Source organism: Erythrolamprus reginae, chromosome 2 (genome assembly GCF_031021105.1).
Source record: "Erythrolamprus reginae isolate rEryReg1 chromosome 2, rEryReg1.hap1, whole genome shotgun sequence".
NCBI classification, from domain to species: Eukaryota; Metazoa; Chordata; class Lepidosauria; order Squamata; family Dipsadidae; genus Erythrolamprus; species Erythrolamprus reginae.
This window is the reverse complement of record NC_091951.1, coordinates 11,911,178-11,935,933: the sequence shown is the minus strand read 5'-3', so window position 1 is coordinate 11,935,933 and position 24,756 is coordinate 11,911,178. Positions and strand designations below refer to the sequence as shown.

Below are 24,756 nucleotides of genomic sequence, written 5' to 3'. Positions count from 1 at the left end.
AACCTCTGCCCCCAACCTCTCTGCCCCCCAACCTCTCTGCCCCCCAAACTCTCTACCCCTAACCTCTCTACCCCCCACCTCTCTACCCCCCACCTCTCTGTCCCCCTAACCTCTCTTCCCCCCAACCTCTCTGGCCCCCAACCTCTCTACCCCCCCCACCTCTCTGTCCCCCTAACCTCTCCCCCCCAACCTCTCTGTCCCCCAACCTCTCTGCCCCCTCAACCTCTCTGCCCCCCACCTCTCTCCCCCCCAACCTCTGCCCCCCAACCTCTCTGCCCCCCAACCTCTCTACCCTCCCACCTCTCTGCCCCCCCAACCTCTCTACCCCCCAACCTCTCTGCCCCACTAACCTCTCTGCCCCCCAACCTCCCTGCCCCCCCAACCTCTCTACCCCCCACCCTCACTGCCCCCAACCTCTCTGCCCCCTCAACCACTGCCTCCACCTCTCTACCCCCAAACCACTGCCCCACTAACCTCTCTGCCCCCCAACCTCCCTGCCCCCACCTCTCTCCCCCAACCTCTCTGCCCCCCAACCTCTGCCCCCAACCTCTCTGCCCCCCAACCTCTCTGCCCCCCAAACTCTCTACCCCCCACCTCTCTGTCCCCCTAACCTCTTTCCCCCCAACCTCTCTGCCCCCCCAACCTCTCTACCCTCCCACCTCTCTGCCCCCCCAACCTCTCTGCCCCCTAACCTCTCTCCCCCCAACCTCTCTGCCCCCCAACCTCTCTGCCCCCACCTCTCTGCCCCCCACCTCTCTGCCCCCCCAACCTCAATGCCCCCCCACCTCTCTCCCCCAACCTCTCTGCCCCCCAACCTCTGCCCCCAACCTCTCTGCCCCCCAACCTCTCTGCACCCCAAACTCTCTACCCCTAACCTCTCGATCCCCCACCTCTCTACCCCCGCACCTCTCTGTCCCCCTAACCTCTCTCCCCCCAACCTCTCTGCCCCCCCAACCTCTCTACCCCCCCACCTCTCTGTCCCCCTAACCTCTCCCCCCCAACCTCTCTGTCCCCCAACCTCTCTGTCCCCCAACCTCTCTGCCCCCCCACCTCTCTACCCCCCACCTCTCTGCCCCCCAACCTCTCTACCCCCCAACCTCTCTGCCCCACTAACCTCTCTGCCCCCCAACCTCCCTGCCCCCCACCTCTCTCCCCAACCTCTCTGCCCCCCAACCTCTCTGCCCCCAACCTCTCTGCCCCCCAACCTCTCTGCCCCCCAAACTCTCTACCCCTAACCTCTCTACACCCCCACCTCTCTGTCCCCCCACCTCTCTGTCCCCCCACCTCTCTGTCCGCCTAACCTCTCTCCCCCCAACCTCTCTGTCCCCCTAACCTCTCTCCCCCCAACCTCCCCCAACCTCTCTACCCCCCCCACCTCTCTGTCCCCCTAACCTCTTTCCCCCCCACCTCTCTGCCCCCCCAACCTCTCTACCCCCCCACCTCTCTGCCCCCCAACCTCTCTGCCCCCCTAACCTCTCTCCCCCCAACCTCTCTGCCCCCAACCTCTCTGCCCCCCAACCTCTCTGCCCCCTAACCTTTCTCTCCCCAACCTCTCTGCCCCCCCACCTCTCTGCCCCCACCTCTCTGTCCCCCTAACCTCTCTTCCCCCCAACCTCTCTGACCCCCAACCTCTCTACCCCCCCACCTCTCTGTCCCCCTAACCTCTCCCCCCCAACCTCTCTGTCCCCCAACCTCTCTGCCCCCTCAACCTCTCTGCCCCCCCACCTCTCTCCCCCCAACCTCTGCCCCCCAACCTCTCTGCCCCCCAACCTCTCTACCCCCCCACCTCTCTGCCCCCCCAACCTCTCTACCCCCCAACCTCTCTGCCCCACTAACCTCTCTGCCCCCCAACCTCCCTGCCCCCCCAACCTCTCTACCCCCCAACCTCTCTGCCCCACTAACCTCTCTGCCCCCCAACCTCCCTGCCCCCCCAACCTCTCTACCCCCCAACCTCTCTCCCCAACCTCTCTGCCCCCCAACCTCTCTACCCCCAACTTCTCTGCCCCCCCAACCTCTCTGCCCCCCCAACCTCTCTACCCCCAACTTCTCTGTCCCCCAACCTCTCTGCCCCCCAACCTCTCTGCCCCCCCAACCTCTCTGTCCCCCAACTTCTCTGCCCCCCCAACCTCTCTACCCCCAACTTCTCTGCCCCCCCAACCTCTCTCCCCAACCTCTCTGCCCCCCCACCTCTCTGTCCCCCACCTCCCTGCCCCCCCAACCTCTCTACCCCCAACTTCTCTGCCCCCCCAACCTCTCTGCCCCCCCAACCTCTCTACCCCCAACTTCTCTGTCCCCCAACCTCTCTGCCCCCCAACCTCTCTCCCCCCCAACCTCTCTGTCCCCCAACCTCCCTGCCCCCCCAACCTCTCTACCCCCAACTTCTCTGCCCCCCCAACCTCTCTGCCCCCCCAACCTCTCTACCCCCAACTTCTCTGCCCCCCAACCTCTCTGCCCCCCAACCTCTCTGCCCCCCCAACCTCTCTGTCCCCCAACTTCTCTGCCCCCCCAACCTCTCTACCCCCAACTTCTCTGCCCCCCAACCTCTCTGCCCCCCAACCTCTCTGCCCCCCCAACCTCTCTACCCCCAACTTCTCTGCCCCCCAACCTCTCTGCCCCCCCCAACCTCTCTACCCCCAACTTCTCTGCCCCCCAACCTCTCTCCCCCCCAACCTCTCTGTCCCCCAACCTCCCTTCCCCCCCAACCTCTCTACCCCCAACTTCTCTGCCCCCCCAACCTCTCTGCCCCCCAACCTCTCTACCCCCAACTTCTCTGCCCCCCAACCTCTCTGCCCCCAACCTCTCTGCCCCCCCAACCTCTCTGTCCCCCAACTTCTCTGCCCCCCCAACCTCTCTACCCCCAACTTCTCTGCCCCCCAACCTCTCTGCCCCCCCAACCTCTCTACCCCCAACTTCTCTACCCCCAACTTCTCTGCCCCCCCAACCTCTCTGTCCCCCAACCTCCCTGCCCCCCCAACCTCTCTACCCCCAACTTCTCTGCCCCCCCAACCTCTCTGCCCCCCCAACCTCTCTACCCCCAACTTCTCTGCCCCCCAACCTCTCTGCCCCCCCAACCTCTCTACCCCCAACTTCTCTACCCCCAACCTCTCTCCCCCCCCAACCTCTCTGTCCCCCAACCTCCCTGCCCCCCCAACCTCTCTACCCCCAACTTCTCTGCCCCCCCAACCTCTCTGCCCCCCCAACCTCTCTACCCCCAACTTCTCTGCCCCCCAACCTCTCTGCCCCCCCAACCTCTCTACCCCCAACTTCTCTGTCCCCCAACCTCTCTGCCCCCCAACCTCTCTCCCCCCCCAACCTCTCTGTCCCCCAACCTCCCTGCCCCCCCAACCTCTCTACCCCCAACTTCTCTGCCCCCCCAACCTCTCTGCCCCCCCAACCTCTCTACCCCCAACTTCTCTGCCCCCCAACCTCTCTGCCCCCCAACCTCTCTGCCCCCCCAACCTCTCTGTCCCCCAACTTCTCTGCCCCCCCCAACCTCTCTACCCCCAACTTCTCTGCCCCCCCAACCTCTCTGCCCCCCAACCTCTCTGCCCCCCCAACCTCTCTACCCCCAACTTCTCTGTCCCCCAACCTCTCTGCCCCCCAACCTCTCTGCCCCCCCAACCTCTCTGTCCCCCAACTTCTCTGCCCCCCCAACCTCTCTACCCCCAACTTCTCTGCCCCCCCAACCTCTCTCCCCAACCTCTCTGCCCCCCCACCTCTCTGTCCCCCACCTCCCTGCCCCCCCAACCTCTCTACCCCCAACTTCTCTGCCCCCCCAACCTCTCTGCCCCCCCAACCTCTCTACCCCCAACTTCTCTGTCCCCCAACCTCTCTGCCCCCCAACCTCTCTCCCCCCAACCTCTCTGTCCCCCAACCTCCCTGCCCCCCCAACCTCTCTACCCCCAACTTCTCTGCCCCCCCAACCTCTCTGCCCCCCCAACCTCTCTACCCCCAACTTCTCTGCCCCCCAACCTCTCTGCCCCCCAACCTCTCTGCCCCCCCAACCTCTCTGTCCCCCAGCTTCTCTGCCCCCCCAACCTCTCTACCCCCAACTTCTCTGCCCCCCCAACCTCTCTGCCCCCCAACCTCTCTGCCCCCCCAACCTCTCTACCCCCAACTTCTCTGCCCCCCAACCTCTCTGCCCCCCCCAACCTCTCTACCCCCAACTTCTCTGCCCCCCAACCTCTCTCCCCCCCCAACCTCTCTGTCCCCCAACCTCCCTGCCCCCCCAACCTCTCTACCCCCAACTTCTCTGCCCCCCCAACCTCTCTGCCCCCCCAACCTCTCTACCCCTAACTTCTCTGCCCCCCAACCTCTCTGCCCCCCAACCTCTCTACCCCCCCAACCTCTCTGTCCCCCAACTTCTCTGCCCCCCCAACCTCTCTACCCCCAACTTCTCTGCCCCCCAACCTCTCTGCCCCCCAACCTCTCTGCCCCCCCAACCTCTCTACCCCCAACTTCTCTGCCCCCCAACCTCTCTGCCCCCCCCAACCTCTCTACCCCCAACTTCTCTACCCCCAACTTCTCTGCCCCCCCAACCTCTCTGTCCCCCAACCTCCCTGCCCCCCCAACCTCTCTACCCCCAACTTCTCTGCCCCCCCAACCTCTCTGCCCCCCCAACCTCTCTACCCCCAACTTCTCTGCCCCCCAACCTCTCTGCCCCCCCCAACCTCTCTACCCCCAACTTCTCTACCCCCAACCTCTCTCCCCCCCAACCTCTCTGTCCCCCAACCTCCCTGCCCCCCCAACCTCTCTACCCCCAACTTCTCTGCCCCCCAACCTCTCTGCCCCCCCAACCTCTCTACCCCCAACTTCTCTGCCCCCCAACCTCTCTGCCCCCCCCAACCTCTCTACCCCCAACTTCTCTGTCCCCCAACCTCTCTGCCCCCCAACCTCTCTCCCCCCCCAACCTCTCTGTCCCCCAACCTCCCTGCCCCCCCAACCTCTCTACCCCCAACTTCTCTGCCCCCCCAACCTCTCTGCCCCCCCAACCTCTCTACCCCCAACTTCTCTGCCCCCCAACCTCTCTGCCCCCCAACCTCTCTGCCCCCCCAACCTCTCTGTCCCCCAACCTCTCTACCCCCAACTTCTCTGCCCCCCCAACCTCTCTGCCCCCCAACCTCTCTGCCCCCCCAACCTCTCTACCCCCAACTTCTCTGCCCCCCAACCTCTCTGCCCCACTAACCTCTCTGCCCCCCAACCTCCCTGCCCCCCCAACCTCTCTACCCCCCAACCTCTCTCCCCAACCTCTCTGCCCCCCAATCTCTCTGTCCCCCAACCTCCCTGCCCCCCAACCTCTCTACCCCCAACTTCTCTGCCCCCCCAACCTCTCTGCCCCCCCAACCTCTCTACCCCAACTTCTCTGTCCCCCAACCTCTCTGCCCCCCAACCTCTCTGCCCCCCCAACCTCTCTGTCCCCCAACTTCTCTGCCCCCCCAACCTCTCTACCCCCAACTTCTCTGCCCCCCCAACCTCTCTCCCCAACCTCTCTGCCCCCCCACCTCTCTGTCCCCCACCTCCCTGCCCCCCCAACCTCTCTACCCCCAACTTCTCTGTCCCCCAACCTCTCTGCCCCCCAACCTCTCTCCCCCCCCAACCTCTCTGTCCCCCAACCTCCCTGCCCCCCCAACCTCTCTACCCCCAACTTCTCTGCCCCCCCAACCTCTCTGCCCCCCCAACCTCTCTACCCCCAACTTCTCTGCCCCCCAACCTCTCTGCCCCCAACTTCTCTGCCCCCCAACCTCTCTGCCCCCCCCAACCTGTCTGTCCACCAACTCTTCAGCCCCTCCAGAAGATGCTCCTTTGCCTCTCGGTCCCTCCCTCTTTCCACCCTCTGTTTTATTTCTCTCTCCCATCATTTCCTCTTCATTTTCTCTTCTTCTTCCTCCTTTCCAGACCTGGGAATGGGGCCTTCTGTGCCCCATAGAGCATCAGGGTCCGTGACTGAAGCCCCCTAACTCTGCCCCTCTGGGTCCCTTCCAGGCGCCTCCTCCCACTCCCTGAAGTATTTCTATACCACCGTCTCGGAGCCCAGTCAGGGGCTGCCCCACTTTGTCGATGTGGGGTTTGTGGACGGTCAGGTCTTCGTTCACTACGACAGCCACAGCCGGAAGATGAAGCCTCGAGTCTCCTGGATGGAGAAGGTGGGGAAGGAGGATCCCCAGTACTGGGACAGGCAAACCCAGATAGTTCGTGGCAATGAGGAGGTGTTCAGAGAAGGCCTGGAGACTCTGAGGAATCGCTACAATCAGAGCGAAGGTGAGTGATGGGTCTGGTGGCTCCTCCGGCCCCATATTCCCCTCCCCAGGGAGCAGGTGGGGGGATAAAGGGGGGGTCCCTTCAAGGGGAAAGGCTACTTCCACACCTTTTAAAAAGTTATTTTAATATATTTATTTATTTTTAATCCATATAAGATCGTCCTTGTCTCCATAGCTGACATTTTCTGCCAATTGCAGTTAATGAAAACTTGTTTAAATTTATCCATCTGTCTTTCTGAATGTTGATATTGAGATAAAATGAGATAAAAAAAGACCAAAATCTCCCCCCCCCCATGAAAGTTGGAGGGTCTGACCTTGGTGGGTCTCCTGCTGTGGGGGAGGAGGGGAATCAATGGTCCCCACCCCACGCAAGAAAAGCAGTGGATCCTAATTAAATTCTGGGGCAAGCAGGTCCTCCTGTTTCCACCTGAGAAATAAGGGATCAAGTGCAGATTCACCCAGAATGACCAGATCCCTTCACCCCCTTTTTGGAGGGACAAGTGGGGCCCAAATGCCGGGAGCTTCTGATCACCCCCAGTTGGAAGGAGGGGCCAGGAAGACCCAAATGGGGTGGGGGCTCTTGGGGGGGGGCACAGGGCCAGGATCCTCCCAATCCTGAGAGGGAAAGACAGAGAAGAAAGGATCCTTCATTTGGGGCCCTTCCAGAGTCTCTCAGAGCCTTCGTGGCTTCCCATCCTTGGTCCCTCAGGCTGAACTCCTGCCCTGCCCTCTTGGTGGGGCTGCCCTGGAGGGGGGGAGGCCTTCTTCACCAGCCCCTCCCCCCTTCTTCCATCTTTGGGGGACAAGATTCACCTTCAAGGAACCTTATTTGGGGGCAGGGGCTGAAAGCACCTGTGGGTCTAGTGGGAGCCTCCTTTCCAGGCTAAAGAGCCCCAAATGTCCCAACCTTCCCTCAAAGGGAGGCTGCTTCCCCCCTCCCCTCGCCTGAGTCGCCTCCTCTGGACCTTCTCCAGCTCCCTCCTCTCCTTTTGGGGGTCTTGGGCCACAACTGCTCCCAGTATTCCAGATGTGGTTGCTCTGCCTTGATTCATGTAAAGGCTTTGGGACATCAGCCTCTCTTGTGTTCTCAATACAATTTTAATGATACCTTCTTTGCCTTTAAAACATTTTAAAATAATTTGCATTAAACCTTTTGAACAAAAGATACAAACTAATAGAAGGGAACATAAAGTAAAGGAGAAAAGGAAACTAATCAGAGAAAAATAAATAAAAGTCCATTTTCCCCATGGGGAGATCAGGGAATCTCCTCTCGAGGGAAGGATCAGGCTGGAGCTCACGAGGATCTTCCTCTTCCTCCAAAGGGAAGATCTCTGGCTGAGCAGAAGATGCAGAGAAAGGATCCCCTCCCCCGACATTCCTGGGTGGGGAAAGGGAGGGAAAACACTGGTCAGTTTAGTTCAACTGTCCTTCCAGGTGGTTTTTCCCTTAGATTTGAGAGTTCCTGGCGTCCTTCCTCCCTCTCAAGCCCAAACAGGACTAGAAACATTTCAGGATTTCCTTTTGGTTTTTTCAAACATTCAGTTTTCTTTTAAATCCACGAATCTGGTCACTTGAAGTCTAAATATCTTCTCCAGGGCCTTGCAAAGACTGTGGACTTCAAGTTCATTTCAAAGGCCAATAATCCTTCAGGTGTCCAGATCAGACTGGGCCACTTGCTGCTGTTGCTGAGGAAAATATTCCTTTGTGGCCCTTCAAGGCTTCATTCCCACATTGCACCAAACCATGGTTTGTTTCTGCTTAGCCCAAAGTGGGAACCGGCCCTTGTGACTTGATGCTGTTTGTGAACATGGACCAAGATCTATGGTCACAGGGATCCCTGCAAGCTTTTATGTAGATCAATCAGATCCTCTTTGAGACCACCAGATTCTCAGTCCCTCTTTGCAGCCGCAGATCCAGGCTCCTGTTCCCTCTCTGGGATCCCTTCCTTTCCCCCCAGAGGAACAGCAGAGAGAAAGATGGAAGGATCTCCGTCCCTCTGTTTCTTTTTCCCCTCCTCCTTCTCTCCGTCTCCCTTGGGATCCTCTGCTGCCTTTTCCAGATTCCCTTTTCCTGGGAAGGTTCAGGGACTCCGTCCTGGGGGGAGGGGAATGCAGGGAGGGAGGGGGAGGGAGGGGAGGAGGGAGGTTAGTGATGGGGGCTTCCTTTCCCTTGGACTCTGGGGAGGAAATGGGGGTGTCAGTGCCTCTGTCAAAGTCCCTGCAGGAAGGGGGGAAGCTCTGTCTATCTTCAGGACTCCGGAAACCATCCTCCTCTCTTGTCTTTCAGGCCTTCACACATGGCAGTTGATGTATGGCTGTGAGCTCCGGAGAGACAGGAGCAAAGGAGGGTTTTGGCAGTATGGCTACGAAGGGAGGACCTTCACCACCTTCGACAAGGAGACCCTCACTTGGGTGGCTCCCGACCCCCAGGCCCAGATCACCCAGAGGAAATGGGATGGTTTACCAGGATTCAATCAGAGATACAAGGCCTACCTGGAGGAGGAATGCATTGAGTGGTTGGAGAAGTACCTGTCCTATGGGAATGAGACACTGCTGAGGACAGGTGAGCATCTGAATGGAGACTGGACTTTCCTCCTTTATGGCCGGATCTCTTGGACACATTCAGCCCCTTTGAGTCCCTGGTCTGCAGCCTGTTTTCTCCCTGGTGGGAATCCTCCCCTCCCCCTTCCAACCTCTCTCCAGGACACGGGAAGCCCTGATTGGTTCCCACTACCAGGCAGCCATTCAGTGGACCAGGAAATGCAGCCTCTGCCTGGCAAGTGTCTGGGTGGGTCAGGCAGGAAAAGCCCTTGAGGGTGTCCAGTGCACTGCCCATAAGGAGGGAACCATTTGGGGCCATTCAGTGAAACCCCCTTTAGCCAAACTGAGTCGAGAGTGGTGGGTGCCCTTAATTCCCCCCCATCCCAATTAACTCACCTGGGCAAAAGGGCCATGGATGAGGGGTACATTTCTTTCTGGGGGGGTTCAGGGTGGAGCAAAATTTATGTCAATCTTTCTTTTAAGCCTCAAACAGGTTCCCACAATTCTCACTCAGCCTTTCCTCTTAACCCCCTTCAGGGACACACCTCCCCACACAGGGGGACTCACATTATAATCTTTCCCTAGGATTTTTTATTAATTTACCATCTAGAACACCCCTCCCCCCTCGGTCTCTCCCTTCCCCCCTGGGGCCCTTGATCCCTCCAGGATTACCTGCATGAGATTAGGATCAATTGGGGAATCCCCCCCCCCACTTATCATCACCAACAGCCCCTCCCTGCTTGGGGAAGAGGACCCCCTCTCTCTTCCATTGGCCTCAATCTCTCTCTGTCGTTCCCCTTTTCAGAGACAAAATCTCTTTTCCAAATTGATCAGTGTGAGATTCCATTTGATCTCTCTTCCCCTTAAAGTTGGGGTTGTGTCCAATTTCTGAGCCGCAGTCCCTTTGGGACTGGGCGGCATACAAGCATGTATGTATGTATGTATGTATGTATGTATGTATGTATGTATGTATAAATAAATAAATAAATAAATAAATAAATAAATAAACAAACAAAAAAATTCCCTTCTTTTTTATTAAAAGAAATTAATAATAAAACAAAAGCAAAATCTATTACTATTATTACTATCTTCTCCTCTTTTTCCATCCCTGTCTCCTCCCCCCTTGTGTGTGTGTGTGTATGTGAACTCTTGGACCATTTCCAATAACAGGTGAAGGCTATTGGAAATGGTTCAAGAGTTCACACACACACACACACACGGCTGTTTTTTCCCCTCTGTTTTATTTGGGTGCTTTTTACCATATGCTTTAAATCAAGAGTCATTTCTCTCTCTTTCTCTCTCCCCCTCTTGCTCTCTCTGTCTCTTTTTCTCACTTTCTCTCTCTCTCTCTCTCTACCTCGCTCTGTCTGTTGCTGTCTCTCTCTCCCTCACACCCTCACTCTTTCTCTCTTGTTTTCTTTTTCTCTCTCTCTATTGCTTTCTTTCTCTCACTCTTTCTTTCTCTCTCTTGCTTTCTTTCTCTCTCTTGTGCTCTCTCTTGCTATCTCTCTCCCTCCCCCTCTCTTTTTCTCTCTCTCTCTTTCTCACTTACTTTCTCTCTCCTTCTCTTTCCATCTTGCTCTGTCTGTTGCTCTCTCTCTCTCTCTGTCTCTCTGTCAGCGAGGGGGCTGCGAGAGCGCTTTCTCCAAGTGCTTCGGGAACGCCTGCCTGCCTCTACTGCAGCCCCCTTGCTGAAAGCTCGGGACGAAAGCACTCCCAGCGAAGGGGCTGCAAGAGGGGCGGGGCAGGCATTCACGAAGCGTGAGGAGAAAACCCTCTTGCAGCCCCCTCGCTAGGAGCGCGGATGAGGAGGAGGAGAAGTCACAGCCGCCACCACCGTGGGAGAAGTCGCGCCCCAAGGCGGGAGGTGGAGAAAGCCGGAGAGGGGGCAAATCAGGCGGGTGGGGGGCAGCGGGGAGAGGCCAGGGGCGCGAGGGGGCCAGAGGCACCATGGGGAGGCGGGAGCGGCTCCCTTTCCTTCCACCCATGTCTACTGCGGGCTGGCAGGGGGATGGGGAGCGCGCACGGCGCCTCCACACTTTTGTCGCTCCCCGCCACCAACTCCAACGTCCGGCTCCTTGCGCGCCCTTGGGAAATGGTGTGTGTGGGGGGGTATTTTGGGGTGTGCGCTAGCGCGCGCGCGCTACTTACACAAGACAGTGGTTTTGTCCCTTGGAAAGAGGCCTGGAGCAGCCTCAGATTCAGGGGAGCAGAAGAGGATGCAAAAAATAGAATCTTCTGTGTTGTGGCTGTTTTGAGAGGGAACCTAAGAGACCATCTCCACTCTCCCTCCCCTGAAGGGAGCAGCCCAAGATCAGCCAGAGGTCAAAGCAGACAGAGAGGAATTTCCTTGGACCCTCAATTTGCTGCTGGAGGTTTTTCAGGCTGAGTCCCTGGGAAGGACTCAAAATCAGGAGTTCTTGTGGTTGAGCGTTTTCCAGATTCGGAGCATTTCCAAAAACCCCTTGAGATGTTTCAGGTGTGGAGGGGGAAATAGGGGGAGAGTTTCCTGCCCCTGATTTTCTCACCCACCTTTCAGTCTCTGGAGGGGCTCAGAGTCAATTCCGGTGTTTCCGCAGAGCCTCCAGTGGTGACGATGAGCAGCAGGACGGAGGTGGAGGATGGGATGGAGACGCACGTCTGCCGGGTCCACGGCTTCTACCCCAGGGAGATCGATGCCTCCTGGATGAGGGACGGGGAGGTCTGGCTGCAGGACACCTTCCATGGGTTTCTGGCCCCCAACACAGATGGGACCTACCACTACTGGATCAGCATCCGGGTCGACCCCAAAGAGAGGGGCCGCTATCGGTGCCGTGTGGAGCATGACGGCCTACAGGATCCTCTGGACTTGGAGCTGAAGGGTGAGAGACTGCAGGGAGGGAAAGGCCGGGCTCTTTGGCAGCCTGGAGGGGGTGGGAGAGAAATATGACCCCAGATGTGTCCAGATGTGAACATACCTGAGCTTTAATCCATTGGTTTTTCCATTGTTTGAGGTTGGTGAAGCTGCAGGGACCAGACCGTATAACTGACTTCAGCGGATATTAAGGAAACTACAGAATCCCATCACAATACTTGGCTGATCCTGATGAAAGGCCCTTAGATCCTCTCTTAGGCCTCCCCTGGTTCTTCCTCCCAGCAGAAAAGCAGCAGTTACACTGAGCACCAGAAATAGATTTGCTTTTGTTTACAATTGCCCTCATCACCTGCCCACATCACCTCAAGGCTCGACTACTGTAATGCTTTCTACATGGGGCTACCTTTGAAAAGTGTTCGGAAACTTCAGATCGTGCAGAATGCAGCTGCGAGAGCTATCATGGGCTTCCCAGGTATGTCTATGTTACACCAACACTCCGCAGTCTGCATTGGTTGCCGCTCAGTTTCCGGTCACAATTCAAAGTGTTGGTTACGACCTATAAAGCCCTTCATGGCATCGGACCAGAATACATCCGGGACCGCCTTCTGCCGCACGAATCCCAACGACCGGTTAGGTCATTATCATTTTATCATTTTTATCATTTTATTGGATTTGTATGCCGCCCCTCTCCGTAGACTCGGGGCGGCTAACAACAGTAGTAAAAACAACATGTGACAATCCAATACTAAAGGAGCTAAAAACCCTTATTTTAAAACCAATCATACATACGAACGTATCATACATAAATTGTGGAAGCCTAGGGGGAAAGAATATCTTAATTCCCCCATGCCTGACGACAGAGGTGGGTTTTAAGCAACTTTCGAAAGGCAAGAAAGGTGGGGGCTATTCTAATCTCTGGGGGGAGTTGGTTCCAGAGGGCCAGGGCCGCCACAGAGAAGGCTCTTCCCCTGGGTCCCGCCAAACGACATTGTTTAGTTGACGGGACCCGGAGAAGGCCAACTATGTGGGACCTAATTGGTCGCTGGGTTTCGTGCGGCAGAAGGCGGTCCCGGAGATAACCTGGCCCGGTGCCATGAAGGGCTTTATAGGTCATAACCAACACTTTGAATTGTGACCAGAAACTGATCGGCAACCAATGCAGACTGCGGAGTGTTGGTGTGACATGGGCATATTTAGGGAAGCCCATGATTGCTCTCGCAGCTGCATTCTGCACGATCTGAAGTTTCCGAACACTTTTCAAAGGTAGCCCCATGTAGAGAGCGTTACAGTAGTCGAGCCTCGAGGTGATGAGGGCATGAGTGACTGTGAGCAGTGACTCCCGATCCAAATAGGGCCGCAACTGGTGCACCAGGTGAACCTGGGAAACGCCCCCCCTCGCCACAGCTGAAAGATGTTTCTCTAATGTGAGCTGTGGATTGAGGAGGACGCCCAAGTTGCGGACCCTCTCTGAGGGGGTTATAATTCCCCCCCCAGGATAATGGATGGACAGATGGAATTGTCCTTGGGAGGCAAAACCCACAGCCAGGGTTATCAGGGTTGAGTTTGAGTCTGTTGACACCCATCCAGACCCCAACAGCCTCCAGACACCGGCACATCACTTCCACTGCTTCATTGACTGGACAAGGGGTGGAGATGTAAAGCTGGGTATCATCTGCATATTGATGATACCTCACCCCATGCCCTTGGATGATCTCACCCAGTGGTTTCATGTAGATATTAAATAGCAGGGGGGAGAGGACCGACCCCTGAGGCACCCCACAAGGGAGCAACCTAGAGGTCGACCTCTGACCCCCCACTAACACCGACTGCGACCGACCAGAGAGGTAGCAGGAGAACCACTGAAGAACAGTGCCTCCCACTCCCAACCCCTCCAGCCGGCACAGAAGGATACCATGGTCGATGGTATCGAAAGCCACTGAGAGGTCAAGGAGCACCAGGACAGAGGATGAACCCCTGTCCCGGGCCCGCCAGAGATCATCCATCAGAGCGAGCAAAGCAGTTTCCCTGCTGTAGCCGGGCCTGAATCCAGAATGCTGAGGACCTAGATAATCGGCTTCTTCCAAGGATCGCTGGAGTTGAAGTGCCACCACCTTCTCAACAACCTTCCCCATAAAGGGAAGGTTGGAGACTGGGCGGTAGTTATTAAGCACGGCTGGGTCCAGAGAAGGCTTCTTGAGGAGGGGGCACAAGAGTGCCTCCTTATAAAGGGCCAGAAAGGACCCCCTTCCCAAGAAGGCATTGACAATCTCCTGGACCCAGCTCCGTGTCACCTCTCGACTGGCCAAAACCAACCAAGAGGGACACAAATCCAGTAAACAGGTGGCGGAACTCGCAGCTCCAATGGCCTTGTCCACTTCATCAGGTGTCACCAAGTCAAACTCCGCCCAGACAGATGGACAAAGACGTTTAGCCCCAGTCACCTCGACTGACTCATTGTCACTCGACTCTGTTTCCCAATTGGAGTCGAGGTCCACCCGGATCCGAGCGATTTTATCAGCGAAAATCGTGTTAAAATCCTCAGCACTACTCTGCAAGGGCTCCCCAACTCCCCTCTGATTAAGAAGGGAGCGGGTCACCCTAAACAGAGCGGCCGGGCGGGATTCCGCTGATGCAATCAAGGCGGCATGATACGCGCATCTTGCCGCCTTGAGCGCCACTTTGTAAGTCTTAATGTGAGCTCTTACAAGTGTTCGATCGGATTCAGACTTACTCTTCCTCCATCGCTTCTCTAGATGTCTCTTCTGGCGTTTCAACTCCCGGAGCTCCTCGTTGAATCATGGGGCTCTACGGGGTCTAACGCCACGGAGAGGTCGCAACGGCGTAGAGTCGGTCTTCTCCGGGTCCCGTCGACTAAACAATGTCATCTGGCGGGACCCAGGGGAAGAGCCTTCTCTGTGGCGGCCCCGACCCTCTGGAACCAGCTCCCCCCGGAGATCAGAATTGCCCCCACCCTCCTTGCCTTTCGGAAGCTCCTTAAAACCCACCTCTGTCATCAGGCTTGGGGGAACTGAACTACCCTTTTCCCCCTAGGCCTATACAATTTATGCATGGTATGTTTGTTTGTATGTTTGGTTTTAAATAAGGGTTTTTAAATTATTTTAAACATTAGATTTGTTATATGCTGTTTACTACTGTTGTTAGCCGCCCCGAGTTTATGGAGAGGGGCGGCATACAAATCTAATAAATAAATAAATAAATAAAGTGGAAGAATCAGGAGGAATCTGGTAGCCCCTTTTCTGAAGGCAAATTTTGGCTGGACAGATGGACATCAGGAGTCAGAAAAGAGGCTCCCAAGTCTGAGCTTTTTCCCATCAGAGACTAACAGGGTTTCCTGCTTTAAAGGTCAAAAGGTCACTCTGTGTTGCTTCTCTAAGAAAGAACTTGCACATTATTTTATAATACAATATGTGAATTCCTCAGGCTCAGCATAAAACATCTCCCCAGGCCTATATAGAAACATAGAAACATAGAAGACTGACGGCAGAAAAAGACCTCATGATCCATCTAGTCTGCCCTATTTTCTGTATTTTATCTTAGGATGGATATATGTTTATCCCAGGCATGTTTAAATTCAGTTACTGTGGATTTATCAGCCACGTCTGCTGGAAGTTTGTTCCAAGGATCTACTACTCTTTCAGTAAAATAATATTTTCTCATTTTGCTTTTGATCTTTCCCCCAACTAACTTCAGAATGTGTCCCCTTGTTCTTCCCTCCTGGACCTTATTTAACCCTTTAACATATTTAAATGTTTTGATCATGTCCCCCCTTTTCCTTCTGTCCTCCAGACTATACAGATGGAGTTCTTGAAGTCTTTCCTGATATGTTTTATGCTTAAAACCTTCCACCATTCTTGTAGCCCGTCTTTGGACCTGTTCAATTTTGCCAATATCTTTTTGTAGGTGAGGTCTCCAGAACTAAACACAGTATTCCAAATGTGGTCCAAATATAGTTTTATGTATGGTATGCTTGTATGTTTTTTAAATAATGGTTTTGACAGTTTTTTAATGCAATGGGATCTTAGTTTATAGTTTTTAACTATTACATTTGTACACATATTTTTTTATTTGTATTCTGTGAGCCGCCCCGAGTCTTGGGAGAAGTGCGGCATACAAGTGTAATAAATAATAATAATAATAATAATAATAATAACAATAATTTAAAACCCTGTGTTGCTTCTCTAAGAAAGAACTTGCACATTATTTTGATATGAGAATTCCTGAGGCTCAGCACCCAAGGAAAAAAGCCCCCTATCAAAGAACTCTGCATATGCTCAGAAGTGTCCCAAACCTACACCAGATTTCCAAAGTTTCAAAATTCAAATTGAAACTCCATTTTTTAAATTGATGATTGTCACGATGCAGGAAATAATCAAATTTAATTGCTCTTTCTCCCAATTCAGAACCCACCGATTCAAAATCAAACCTTTCGCTCATCATTATCGGCTGCGTTGTGGCTGCTCTGGTTGTGGTGGGTGTGATTGCTGGGATTGCTGGGTTCCTGGTGTTCTTCAGTAAGTATCTTTTTTGGGGGGGGGATGATGGAAGGAAGATGGGGAGATTCCCCCCAAGTCTTTCCCCTTGGGGAGCTCCTTCTGGGCTTCCTTCTGTCCTGTTGTCCCAGCCCTCTTGGGGAGCCTCTGAGATCTCAGCCTCTTGCTGGGACTCCAGTCTCGGTTCAGCTGAGTCTGAGATTCAGGCAGTCTGAGGTTCTTCTGAGTTGGGAAGAGGCATCCCAGTTCCTCTGTCCCCCTCAAAGGCTTTGATCAAAGAGCAGCAGAGAAGGGTTTCCATGGGAACCTCCCTCCCCTCCCAGCTGCTTCCCCCAATTCCCCTCCATCCATCTCGGAGGCAGCAGGTCTCTCTTGGGGCAAATCAGGAGATACATTTGTATTTTGAAGATCTTTCTGTGTTTATTGATGGGACAAAGTGACTGTGAAATATCTCCTGGGGTTCTTCCACCTACGGAGGGAGAGTTTGGATGATCTCTGGTGGATCCTTTTGAGCTTTCACTGATTTTTGTCCTTGCAGAGAAACATCAGGATGGCTACAAAGCAGCATCAAGTGAGTGATTTGTCCTCTTTCCTTGTAATGTCAGCAAACCAAATAGCACCTGAGAAATAAATCAAATTCTACACCTGAGCTTTCACGCAGGGGTTGATTTATTAACAAAGCCATTTCTGGATTTCAGCTTGATCATTGCAACTCTTAAGATTCCCTTATGATTACATCCAGGTTAAAGTTCATATCATATCCCCACTCCCACAAGTGCAATCCTGTGGACCCATCCAGTGCAGGGACCCCTATTTCCTTCCTAGTTCAGTAACCTTGGACTCTGCGAAAAGGAATGTGTCGTATTATAATCTCTCTCTCTCTCTCTCACTCACTCTCTCGCTCACCTCTCCCGTCTATCACTGCTAATTGTATGTCAGGCCAACTTCTGACTTCACATAACAACTTTTGGCCTGACACTCCAACTTAGAGCAGGGAAACCATCAGTTGAGTGTGTGTGTGTGTGTGTGTGTGAGAGAGAGAGAGAAAGTGTGTGTCCTTGTATGTGCTATCTTCCTCTTCCTCCTAAGAACCAGGCTGGGGAAGATAGGCCCCCTTTTCATTACAGCCAGGCCCTTCTTGAAAGTGGAGCCCTCAAGGAGAAACATCTGGGTGAAGGAACCTTCAAGAAGGTGAGCAGATCCAGATGGTGGAAGGTCCCTCTGACTGAGAACATGCTCTGTTTCCCAAGCAGGCAGAAGGGAAAGGCTTGGCCAAATGAGTCTGAAGCTCCATAAAATTAGGTGTCAAAAGGGGTCAATGAGGGAAAAGGAGTTTTGGGGGATGTCAGCTGGATCTCCTCTTGGTCTCCCATCACAAAGGCTGTTTAAGTAAGAAATGGTTAAAAAAAGAACTTTGGATCCATCTGTATCTTTTTTAGGTCAGCTCTGCCTTCTGGCTTAGTGTGATATATATACAAATTTTAAGAATTATTTTCGATGCCAAAACATTTTAGCCAAAACAATTTGCTCCAAAATCTCCCCATGTATTTGTGAGTCTTTGATTGTGTGTGAGAGGGAAAGGGAGGGAGAGAGAAAGGGAGGGAGGAGAAAGGGAGGAAGGGAGAAAGGGAGGGAGAGGGAAAAGGAGGGAGGGAGAAAGGGAGGGAGAGAGAAAGGGAGGAAGGGAGAAAGGGAGGGAGGAGAAAGGGAGGAAGGGAGAAAGGGAGGGAGAGGGAAAAGGAGGGAGGGAGAAAGGGAGGAAGAGAGAAAGGGAGGAAGGGAGAAAGGGAGGGAGAGGGAAAAGGAGGGAGGGAGAAAGGGAGGGAGAGAGAAAGGGAGGAAGGGAGAAAGGGAGGGAGGAGAAAGGGAGGAAGGGAGAAAGGGAGGGAGAGGGAAAAGGAGGGAGGGAGAAAGGGAGGGAGAGAGAAAGGGAGGAAGGGAGAAAGGGAGGGAGGAGAAAGGGAGGAAGGGAGAAAGGGAGGGAGAGGGAAAAGGAGGGAGGGAGAAAGGGAGGGAGAGAGAAAGGGAGGAAGGGAGAAAGGGAGGGAGGAGAAAGGGAGGAAGGGAGAAAGGGAGGGAGAGGGAAAAGGAGGGAGGGAGAAAGGGAGGGAGAGAGAAAGGGAGGAAGGGAGAAAGGGAGGGAGGAGAAAGGGAGGAAGGGAGAAAGGGAGGGAGAGGGAAAAGGAGGGAGGGAGAAAGGGAGGGAGAGAGAAAGGGAGGAAGGGAGAAAGGGAGGGAGGAGAAAGGGAGGAAGGGAGAAAGGGAGGGGGAGGGGAAAGGAGGGAGGGAGCTGGGGTCAGAAAGAGCTGAGCTTCTCCACCTCTAAGCCAAGAGAGAGACTTTCTCACCTTCTTTTTCTTTCCTTCTTTTCCAGCAAGTGACAAAGGATCCAGCAGTTCAGACCAGGGTAAGTGGGAGGGAGCGACTCCTGCTGCTGCCTCAGCCATTCGGTCTCTTTGCAAGACTTTGGGGGGATGGGGATTCAGGATTGGATTGGATTCAGACAGGGGAATTCAGGCAGCCCAGAGTCTGCATGGTGGAGCCTTGACCCCCATTGGAGGAAAAAGCCCTCAAGTCTTTTGAGGGGAAACAGGGAAATTACTGGCAATGACACAATCCCTAGTGGTTAGAGATTCTTCTGGTGGCAGAGCTGAGACCTGTCTGACTCTGGAGGGGGTGGGTGTCCTCCTCATCTGGATTTAATGTTTGGCCCCAACTGAGAGTCCAGGGCAGAGGAAGTGGGGTTCAGTGGTCATTTGAGAATCTCTTTTGGCACTTGGGCTTTTGAAACATAGAAATGTAGAAGATTGACAGCAGAAAAAGACCTCATGGTCCATCTAGTCTGCCCTTATACTATTATCTGTATTTTATGTTAGGATGGATATATGTTTATCCCAGGCATGTTTAAATTCAGTTACTGTGGATTTACCAACCACGTCTGCTGGAAGTTTGTTCCAAGCATCTACTACTCTTTCAGTAAAATAATATTTTCTCATGTTGCTTCTGCTCTTTCCCCCAACTAACTTCAGATTGTGCCCCCTTGTTCTTGTGTTCACTTTCCTATTAAAAACACTTCCCCCCTGAATCTTATTTAACCCTTTAATATATTTAAATGTTTCGATCATGTCCCCCCTTTCCCTCCTGTCCTCCAGACTATACTCTTGCTTCCCAGGTTTCTGGTTGTGACTCTTTGTTTCTGACTTTGGGCTCACAGGACCAGTTGGGCCTGTTGCTACTGTACCAGCCTCTCTGATGCATGGCCACCTCCCTGCCTCAGCTGCTGGGGACCATCTCAGGGTTGGCATGGAGTTGCCCAGGATCATGATTCTCCTGGGAGACTTCAACCAGCCATCCCTGGGTTTGGCCTCGGAAGCAGCCCAGGAGTTCATGGCCTCCCTGGTGTCTGTGGGTCTCTCCCATATCGTCCTGGGTCTGATTCGAGACCACAATCACACACGGGACATGATCTTGTTGTCAGACCAAAGGGACCATGATCTGATGGGGGAATCTGGTTTTTATTTATTGATTTAAATGTTCTACATGGCAGTTTATTGAATTTTTCTGTGAGCTGCCTAGAGTCACCTTAATGGGATAGTTGGGGTGGAAGCTCAATTAATGAATAAAAAGTTTTACATCCACTGGGAAGTTTGTGAAGCTGAAGAAGTTTAATGGTGAAGAGAGAGATTTGTCCTCCTCAAAGGAAAAGACATTGATTCATTCTGTGTCTTTCTCTCCAATCCAGGGAGCAACCAGGCCGTTTAGCAGCCCCCCCACTTGCAGGTGAGTGGTGTGGGGGGGCCATGTGGGGGGGGGAAGGGGAAAAGGGCTTTGGAGTCCAAGGACCAAGTGGGGGTGAAGATACTCTGGAAGTCCCTCTTCTCTCTCCTATTCACAAACACTGGAAGAGAAGGGATTTGGGGGAGAGGGCTGGGGGGGTCTTCCTGCCCCCAAACTCTGATCCTCTGGCAGCTCTCAGGCTCTGTGACTGTCTGGATCCAACTAACCCTTGGATACTTTTCTCCTTCCTCTTTGTAGTGGACAGCATAAAGAGAGAGGAAGGAAGATGGATCTGCCTTCTCCTGAATTGGGCCGGACTCTTAGGTGACCCTTCCTGCATGCTGGAACCAGGGCAGATTTTGGGTCTTTCATCATTGCTTTTATCATTGAATCAGTCACCTTTTAAATTTATGATTTAGGAGCAGAGAAGAAAAGAATATATTATGTTACTAATTGTTGGATTAAAATATTTCAAATTGGATTTTGTAGATAATAGTTTATAATAGATACTGTGGATTGCATAACCCCCTTAATGGGCTTCTGCTGATTATTCTTAGTGGAGAAAGATTAGAGGTTAAAGATGAGATTTTAGAGATGCGTTTATAGAGAATGGGGTGAGGAAGAGGATGAAGAGTTTCTTGGTTTTACTTCAAGAGAGATTTCTAAGTTGTTAATTTCATTATGCTTGTGGGGGATAAAGGTGGAGGTTTATTTCTTTTTTCCCTTGTGTGTGTTTTATGTTTAATTTAATCTCCCATGAAACTATTACTAGCTGTGTGCTTTCTGAGATTTTTGTCACTAAAATAATTAATGTACTTTTAAGCGATTTTTGCAGAGTTAATTGAGTTATAGGGTAACACAAAATTTGACAAATAATCAGTATACAGAGTGTAGTGTTTGACACTTATTTTTTATAGATTGCCATTTATGGATTTTCATGATTTAGAAAAATGGAACATGAGATCAATTGCACTGTCAGGCTGCTACCTCCGCATATATTGTAATTTTGCCAAAATTGTTTTCTGAAAATAAATGATTTCTTCTACTCTTACCCGAGTTGCATGTTTGAGGAGGTTGAAATTAGGAAGCATTTTACTCTTCCTGTTGATCAGAGACCCCATTCCAATTCCACGAGTGGGAGGAAAGGGAGAAACTAAGGCAAAACATGGAAGAAGCGAGAACTTGGAGGGGGGGGGCTCCTGGGGGCTCCTTTGGGGAGGAGGCAGCCATTTTGTTCCTGTGTCTAGATGTTTCTCTACAATCACCAAGGTCATCTGTAAAATGGCTGCTTGCTCTTGGCTTTGTGGGGGCAACAATAGAGGCTGCTCTTCCCTCAAATCCACCCTTGGCTCAGGCTGTTGGTCAAGTGGCTGGTCTTTGAGCCTCATCCAGGGGCTCTTCAGGAGACAGGGGGTTCAGTGACCGGCCATGGGTGTCCTGGTCCCCTTGCAGAAGGGCAGCTTCTCCTGCTTCTGGGAGGTCATCTCTGGGCTCCTCAGCTGCCTAATATGATGTGGTGGGGGAACCCTGATTGATGGGAAAGTTGTCCCCCATATTACAGGGGATGCTTTGGGGGCATGAAGGTGTGAAAACGGTGGGGGTCTTGCCTCTCCCTCCCTTTTGACTAGCCATCTTTGAAAGCTTAAAAGGTAAACTTGAAAGCACTTATTCATTGAGCCACCCCGAGTTTTCGGAGAAGGGTGGCATACAAATCTAATAAATTGAATTGAATTGAATTTGAAAGAATTCAGTGCATATTTTCGCCTCTTCTACTGATTCAAAAGTTTTAGAAATTTATGTCTTAAGTAGAATATATGACTGCCCAGCTCACATAAGAGGCTCTGGTCAGCCAACACAATAAAAATATCAAGACAAGAACCAAAATCCTCAGAGAGGGGGGGCATCAGGGATGGGCCACACCCCAGAATGCGGGAACCACCGTTCCAGTGGCAGAAGTGGAGCGTGTAGCCTCCCTCCATTGCCACCAGGCATCCATGCACCGTGCACATGCAACCGGTGTGATTCTGGCGATTCCGGCGTGGTTTTTCTGCGTGGCCTGCCTACTGCTTTCCCGCGCCACTGTGGGAGAATAAAACAGGCCATGCAGCTGGAGCTCGGACCCTGCATGGTGGCCCATCTTCTCAGCAGGAGAGCAGTGCACTCAAGGTAAGGCCGGCGGCCGGGCAGCGGCACAATGGAGCTGATGGGAGACAAGCGAGTGACCAGATGGGATGAGCAATGAGGTTAAGCGGGAGAGTGGATGGGATGAACGGAGCGGACAGACCGCTTGCACCACAAGAAGCATAGTAGGATGAGTGGTGGCTGTCTACTTACTTGCCAGTTTCTGTGGGTTTGGTGCTTCTGCGCGAGATTTGGTTTCTGCGCATGCGTTCTGGTAGTGCCAGGAATGGAGGCCCGCCGCTGGGTAGCATATAAATCCAATAAATAAATAAATAAAATAATAAATAAAATACAATAAATAAAATGCATGAAAGAAAAATGAGCACCAAGGATAAACCAGTCAGCCACAAATTTATTCAATTTAGTCTACAGGGAGTCCTCGTATTACAACGGTTCATTTAGTGACTGTTCGAACTTACAGCGGGATTGAAAAATCCTACTGCTGCTGTGTTTCATTGATCTGACAGTTTTTCACCCTTAGACCCGTTGCAGCATTTTTGTGGTCATGTGATCAAATTTTGGCTGCTGGGCAACTGGTTCATATTTATGACGGTTGCAGTGTCCTAGTGTCATGTGACCCTCTCCTGTGTCCTTTTGACGAGCAAAGTCCATGAAGGAGCCAGCTTCACTTAACAATCCTGTTACTAACTTAACAATCTCAGTGATTCACTTAAAAACCGTGACAAAAAAAGTCGTAAAATGGGGCAAAACTCACTGAATAAAAATTTCACTTAAGAGAAATGTTGAGCTTAATTCAGATCGTAAATCAAGGATGTACCATGCTAGAAACCAGGAGTGAGTTCAAGTCCTGCCTCGTCCCCTCCTGTGGGAGGAAAAGGAAGGAACAGCAACCTTAAGACACGAGAGCATCTGGAAAGGGAGGAATACAGCTGGCTACTCGGTTTTGACCATCAAGCTCTAGGGCAAGACTTAAAAGTCCTGTTTGAATGACATATTTAATTTCCTCACAAGGATCTCCGTGCATTTGTTGAGGGATGGACCGTGTGTACGGATGAGGCTGGGACAGTGGAGATAGGACCCTGGTGTGGGTGTAATGGACATGAGAGTGAGGAATATGAATTCTGGAAAACATTTACTCTCGTCTTCCCTTCTTTGCCTTAAAACAAACAATTGAAGTACTTCTATTCCTTTCCTCTTCTCTGCAATGTAGTAAGGGTGTGTGTGTGGCAGAGAGGGCGGTGGAATTGGGAGGGGCTACCTTGAAGCAAAGACTTAAGCTGCCTTTGTTCTCTGCTTCTTTGCAATAATCCGAAGGGAGGAACCGGGTGGGGCTGCACAGTCATGATGAGGCTGTTTGTCCTGTGAAGAAATAAAAATCCCTGGGTAATATCTTAATACAGAAAGGAGGCCTCTGTTGAGAATGCTGAGTCATTCAGAGGCAGTTGAGCATGCAGCAACCTAGTAATTATCTGTAAAGTATTTATTGATTGATTGATTGATTGATTGTTAGAGTTGAAAGGGACCATGAAGGCCCATCGAGTTCAACCCCCTGCCCAAGCAGGAACCCTATAGTACACCAGTAAAGTGGCAGTTCAATCTTCTCTTTAAAATGTCCAGAGTGTTGGAGTTCACAACGTCCGCTGGTAGGTTGTTCCATTGGTTGATCGCTCTGACCGTCGGGAAGTTCCTCCTGATCTCCATGTTGAATCTCTCCTTGGTCAGCTTCCAGCCGTTGTTCCTCATCCGGCCCTCTGGTGCCCTGAAGAATAAAGTGATCCCCTCCTCTCTGTGACATCCCCTCGTATACTTGTAGACTGCTACCATGTCTGATCTGGCCCTCCTTTTCTCTAGGCTATCCATGCCCAGTTCCCTCAGTCTCTCTTCGTAAGTCTTGGTTTCCAATCCCTTAATCATCTTGGTTGCTCTTTTTTGCACCTTCTCCAGAGTTTCAATGTCTCTTTTGAAGTGTTGTGACCAGAACTGAATACAGTACTCCAGGACAGGTGTGGTCTGACCAGGGCGTAGTAGAGTGGTATTAAGACTTCCCTGGTCTTGGAGTGTATTCCCCTGTTGATGCAGCTTAGGATTGTGTTGGCTTTTTTAGCTGCTGCTGCACATTGTTGGCTTATGTTTAGTTGATTGTCCACCAAGACTCCGAGGTCTCTTTCGCAGTCGCTACTGCTAAGAGGGGTTTCTCCCAGGTTGTATGTGTGTCCAAGGTTTTTTCTGCCTAGGTGAAGGACTTTGCTCTTGTCGATGTTAAATATCATTTTGTTGGTGTGGGCCCACTGTGTTACTCTGTCTAGGTCTTTCTGTAATTTGAGCCTGTCTTCTAGGGTATTGGCTACCCCCGACAGCTTGGTGTCGTCTGCGAATTTGACCAGTTGCCCTTCTATTCCCTTGTCCAAGTCGTTGATGAAAATGTTGAAGAGCACAGGGTCCAGGACTGAACCCTGTGGTACCCCACTGCCTACGTTCTTCCATGTGGATTTGGAACCGCTGAAGACAACTCGTTGGGTGCGGTTGGTCAGCCAGCTATTGATCCATCTGCATGTGTTGTAGTCTACTCCACTTTTTTCTAATTTGTTCATTAGGAGATAGTGGTCGATTTGTCGAAAGCATTGCTGAAGTCTAAGTATATGAGGTCTACATATAGCTAGGCAAGAGCTCCCTGT

General features: G+C 52.6%; 1 protein-coding gene across 1 annotated transcript in view; it reads left to right on the top strand.

Moving 5' to 3' along the window:
• LOC139159727 (class I histocompatibility antigen, F10 alpha chain-like) overlaps positions 1–20,990 on the top strand; it is a 33,732-nt gene extending 12,742 nt beyond the window's left edge. The window contains exons 2-9 of the mRNA XM_070737085.1: positions 5,983–6,258; positions 8,544–8,819; positions 11,377–11,658; positions 16,073–16,183; positions 16,701–16,733; positions 18,537–18,569; positions 19,905–19,942; positions 20,198–20,990. Coding sequence (XP_070593186.1) covers positions 5,983–6,258; positions 8,544–8,819; positions 11,377–11,658; positions 16,073–16,183; positions 16,701–16,733; positions 18,537–18,569; positions 19,905–19,924 — 1,031 coding nt within the window. The 3' untranslated portion in view covers positions 19,925–19,942; positions 20,198–20,990. The remainder of the gene's footprint in view (positions 1–5,982; positions 6,259–8,543; positions 8,820–11,376; positions 11,659–16,072; positions 16,184–16,700; positions 16,734–18,536; positions 18,570–19,904; positions 19,943–20,197) is intronic.
• The last annotated feature ends 3,766 nt before the right edge of the window (positions 20,991–24,756 follow it).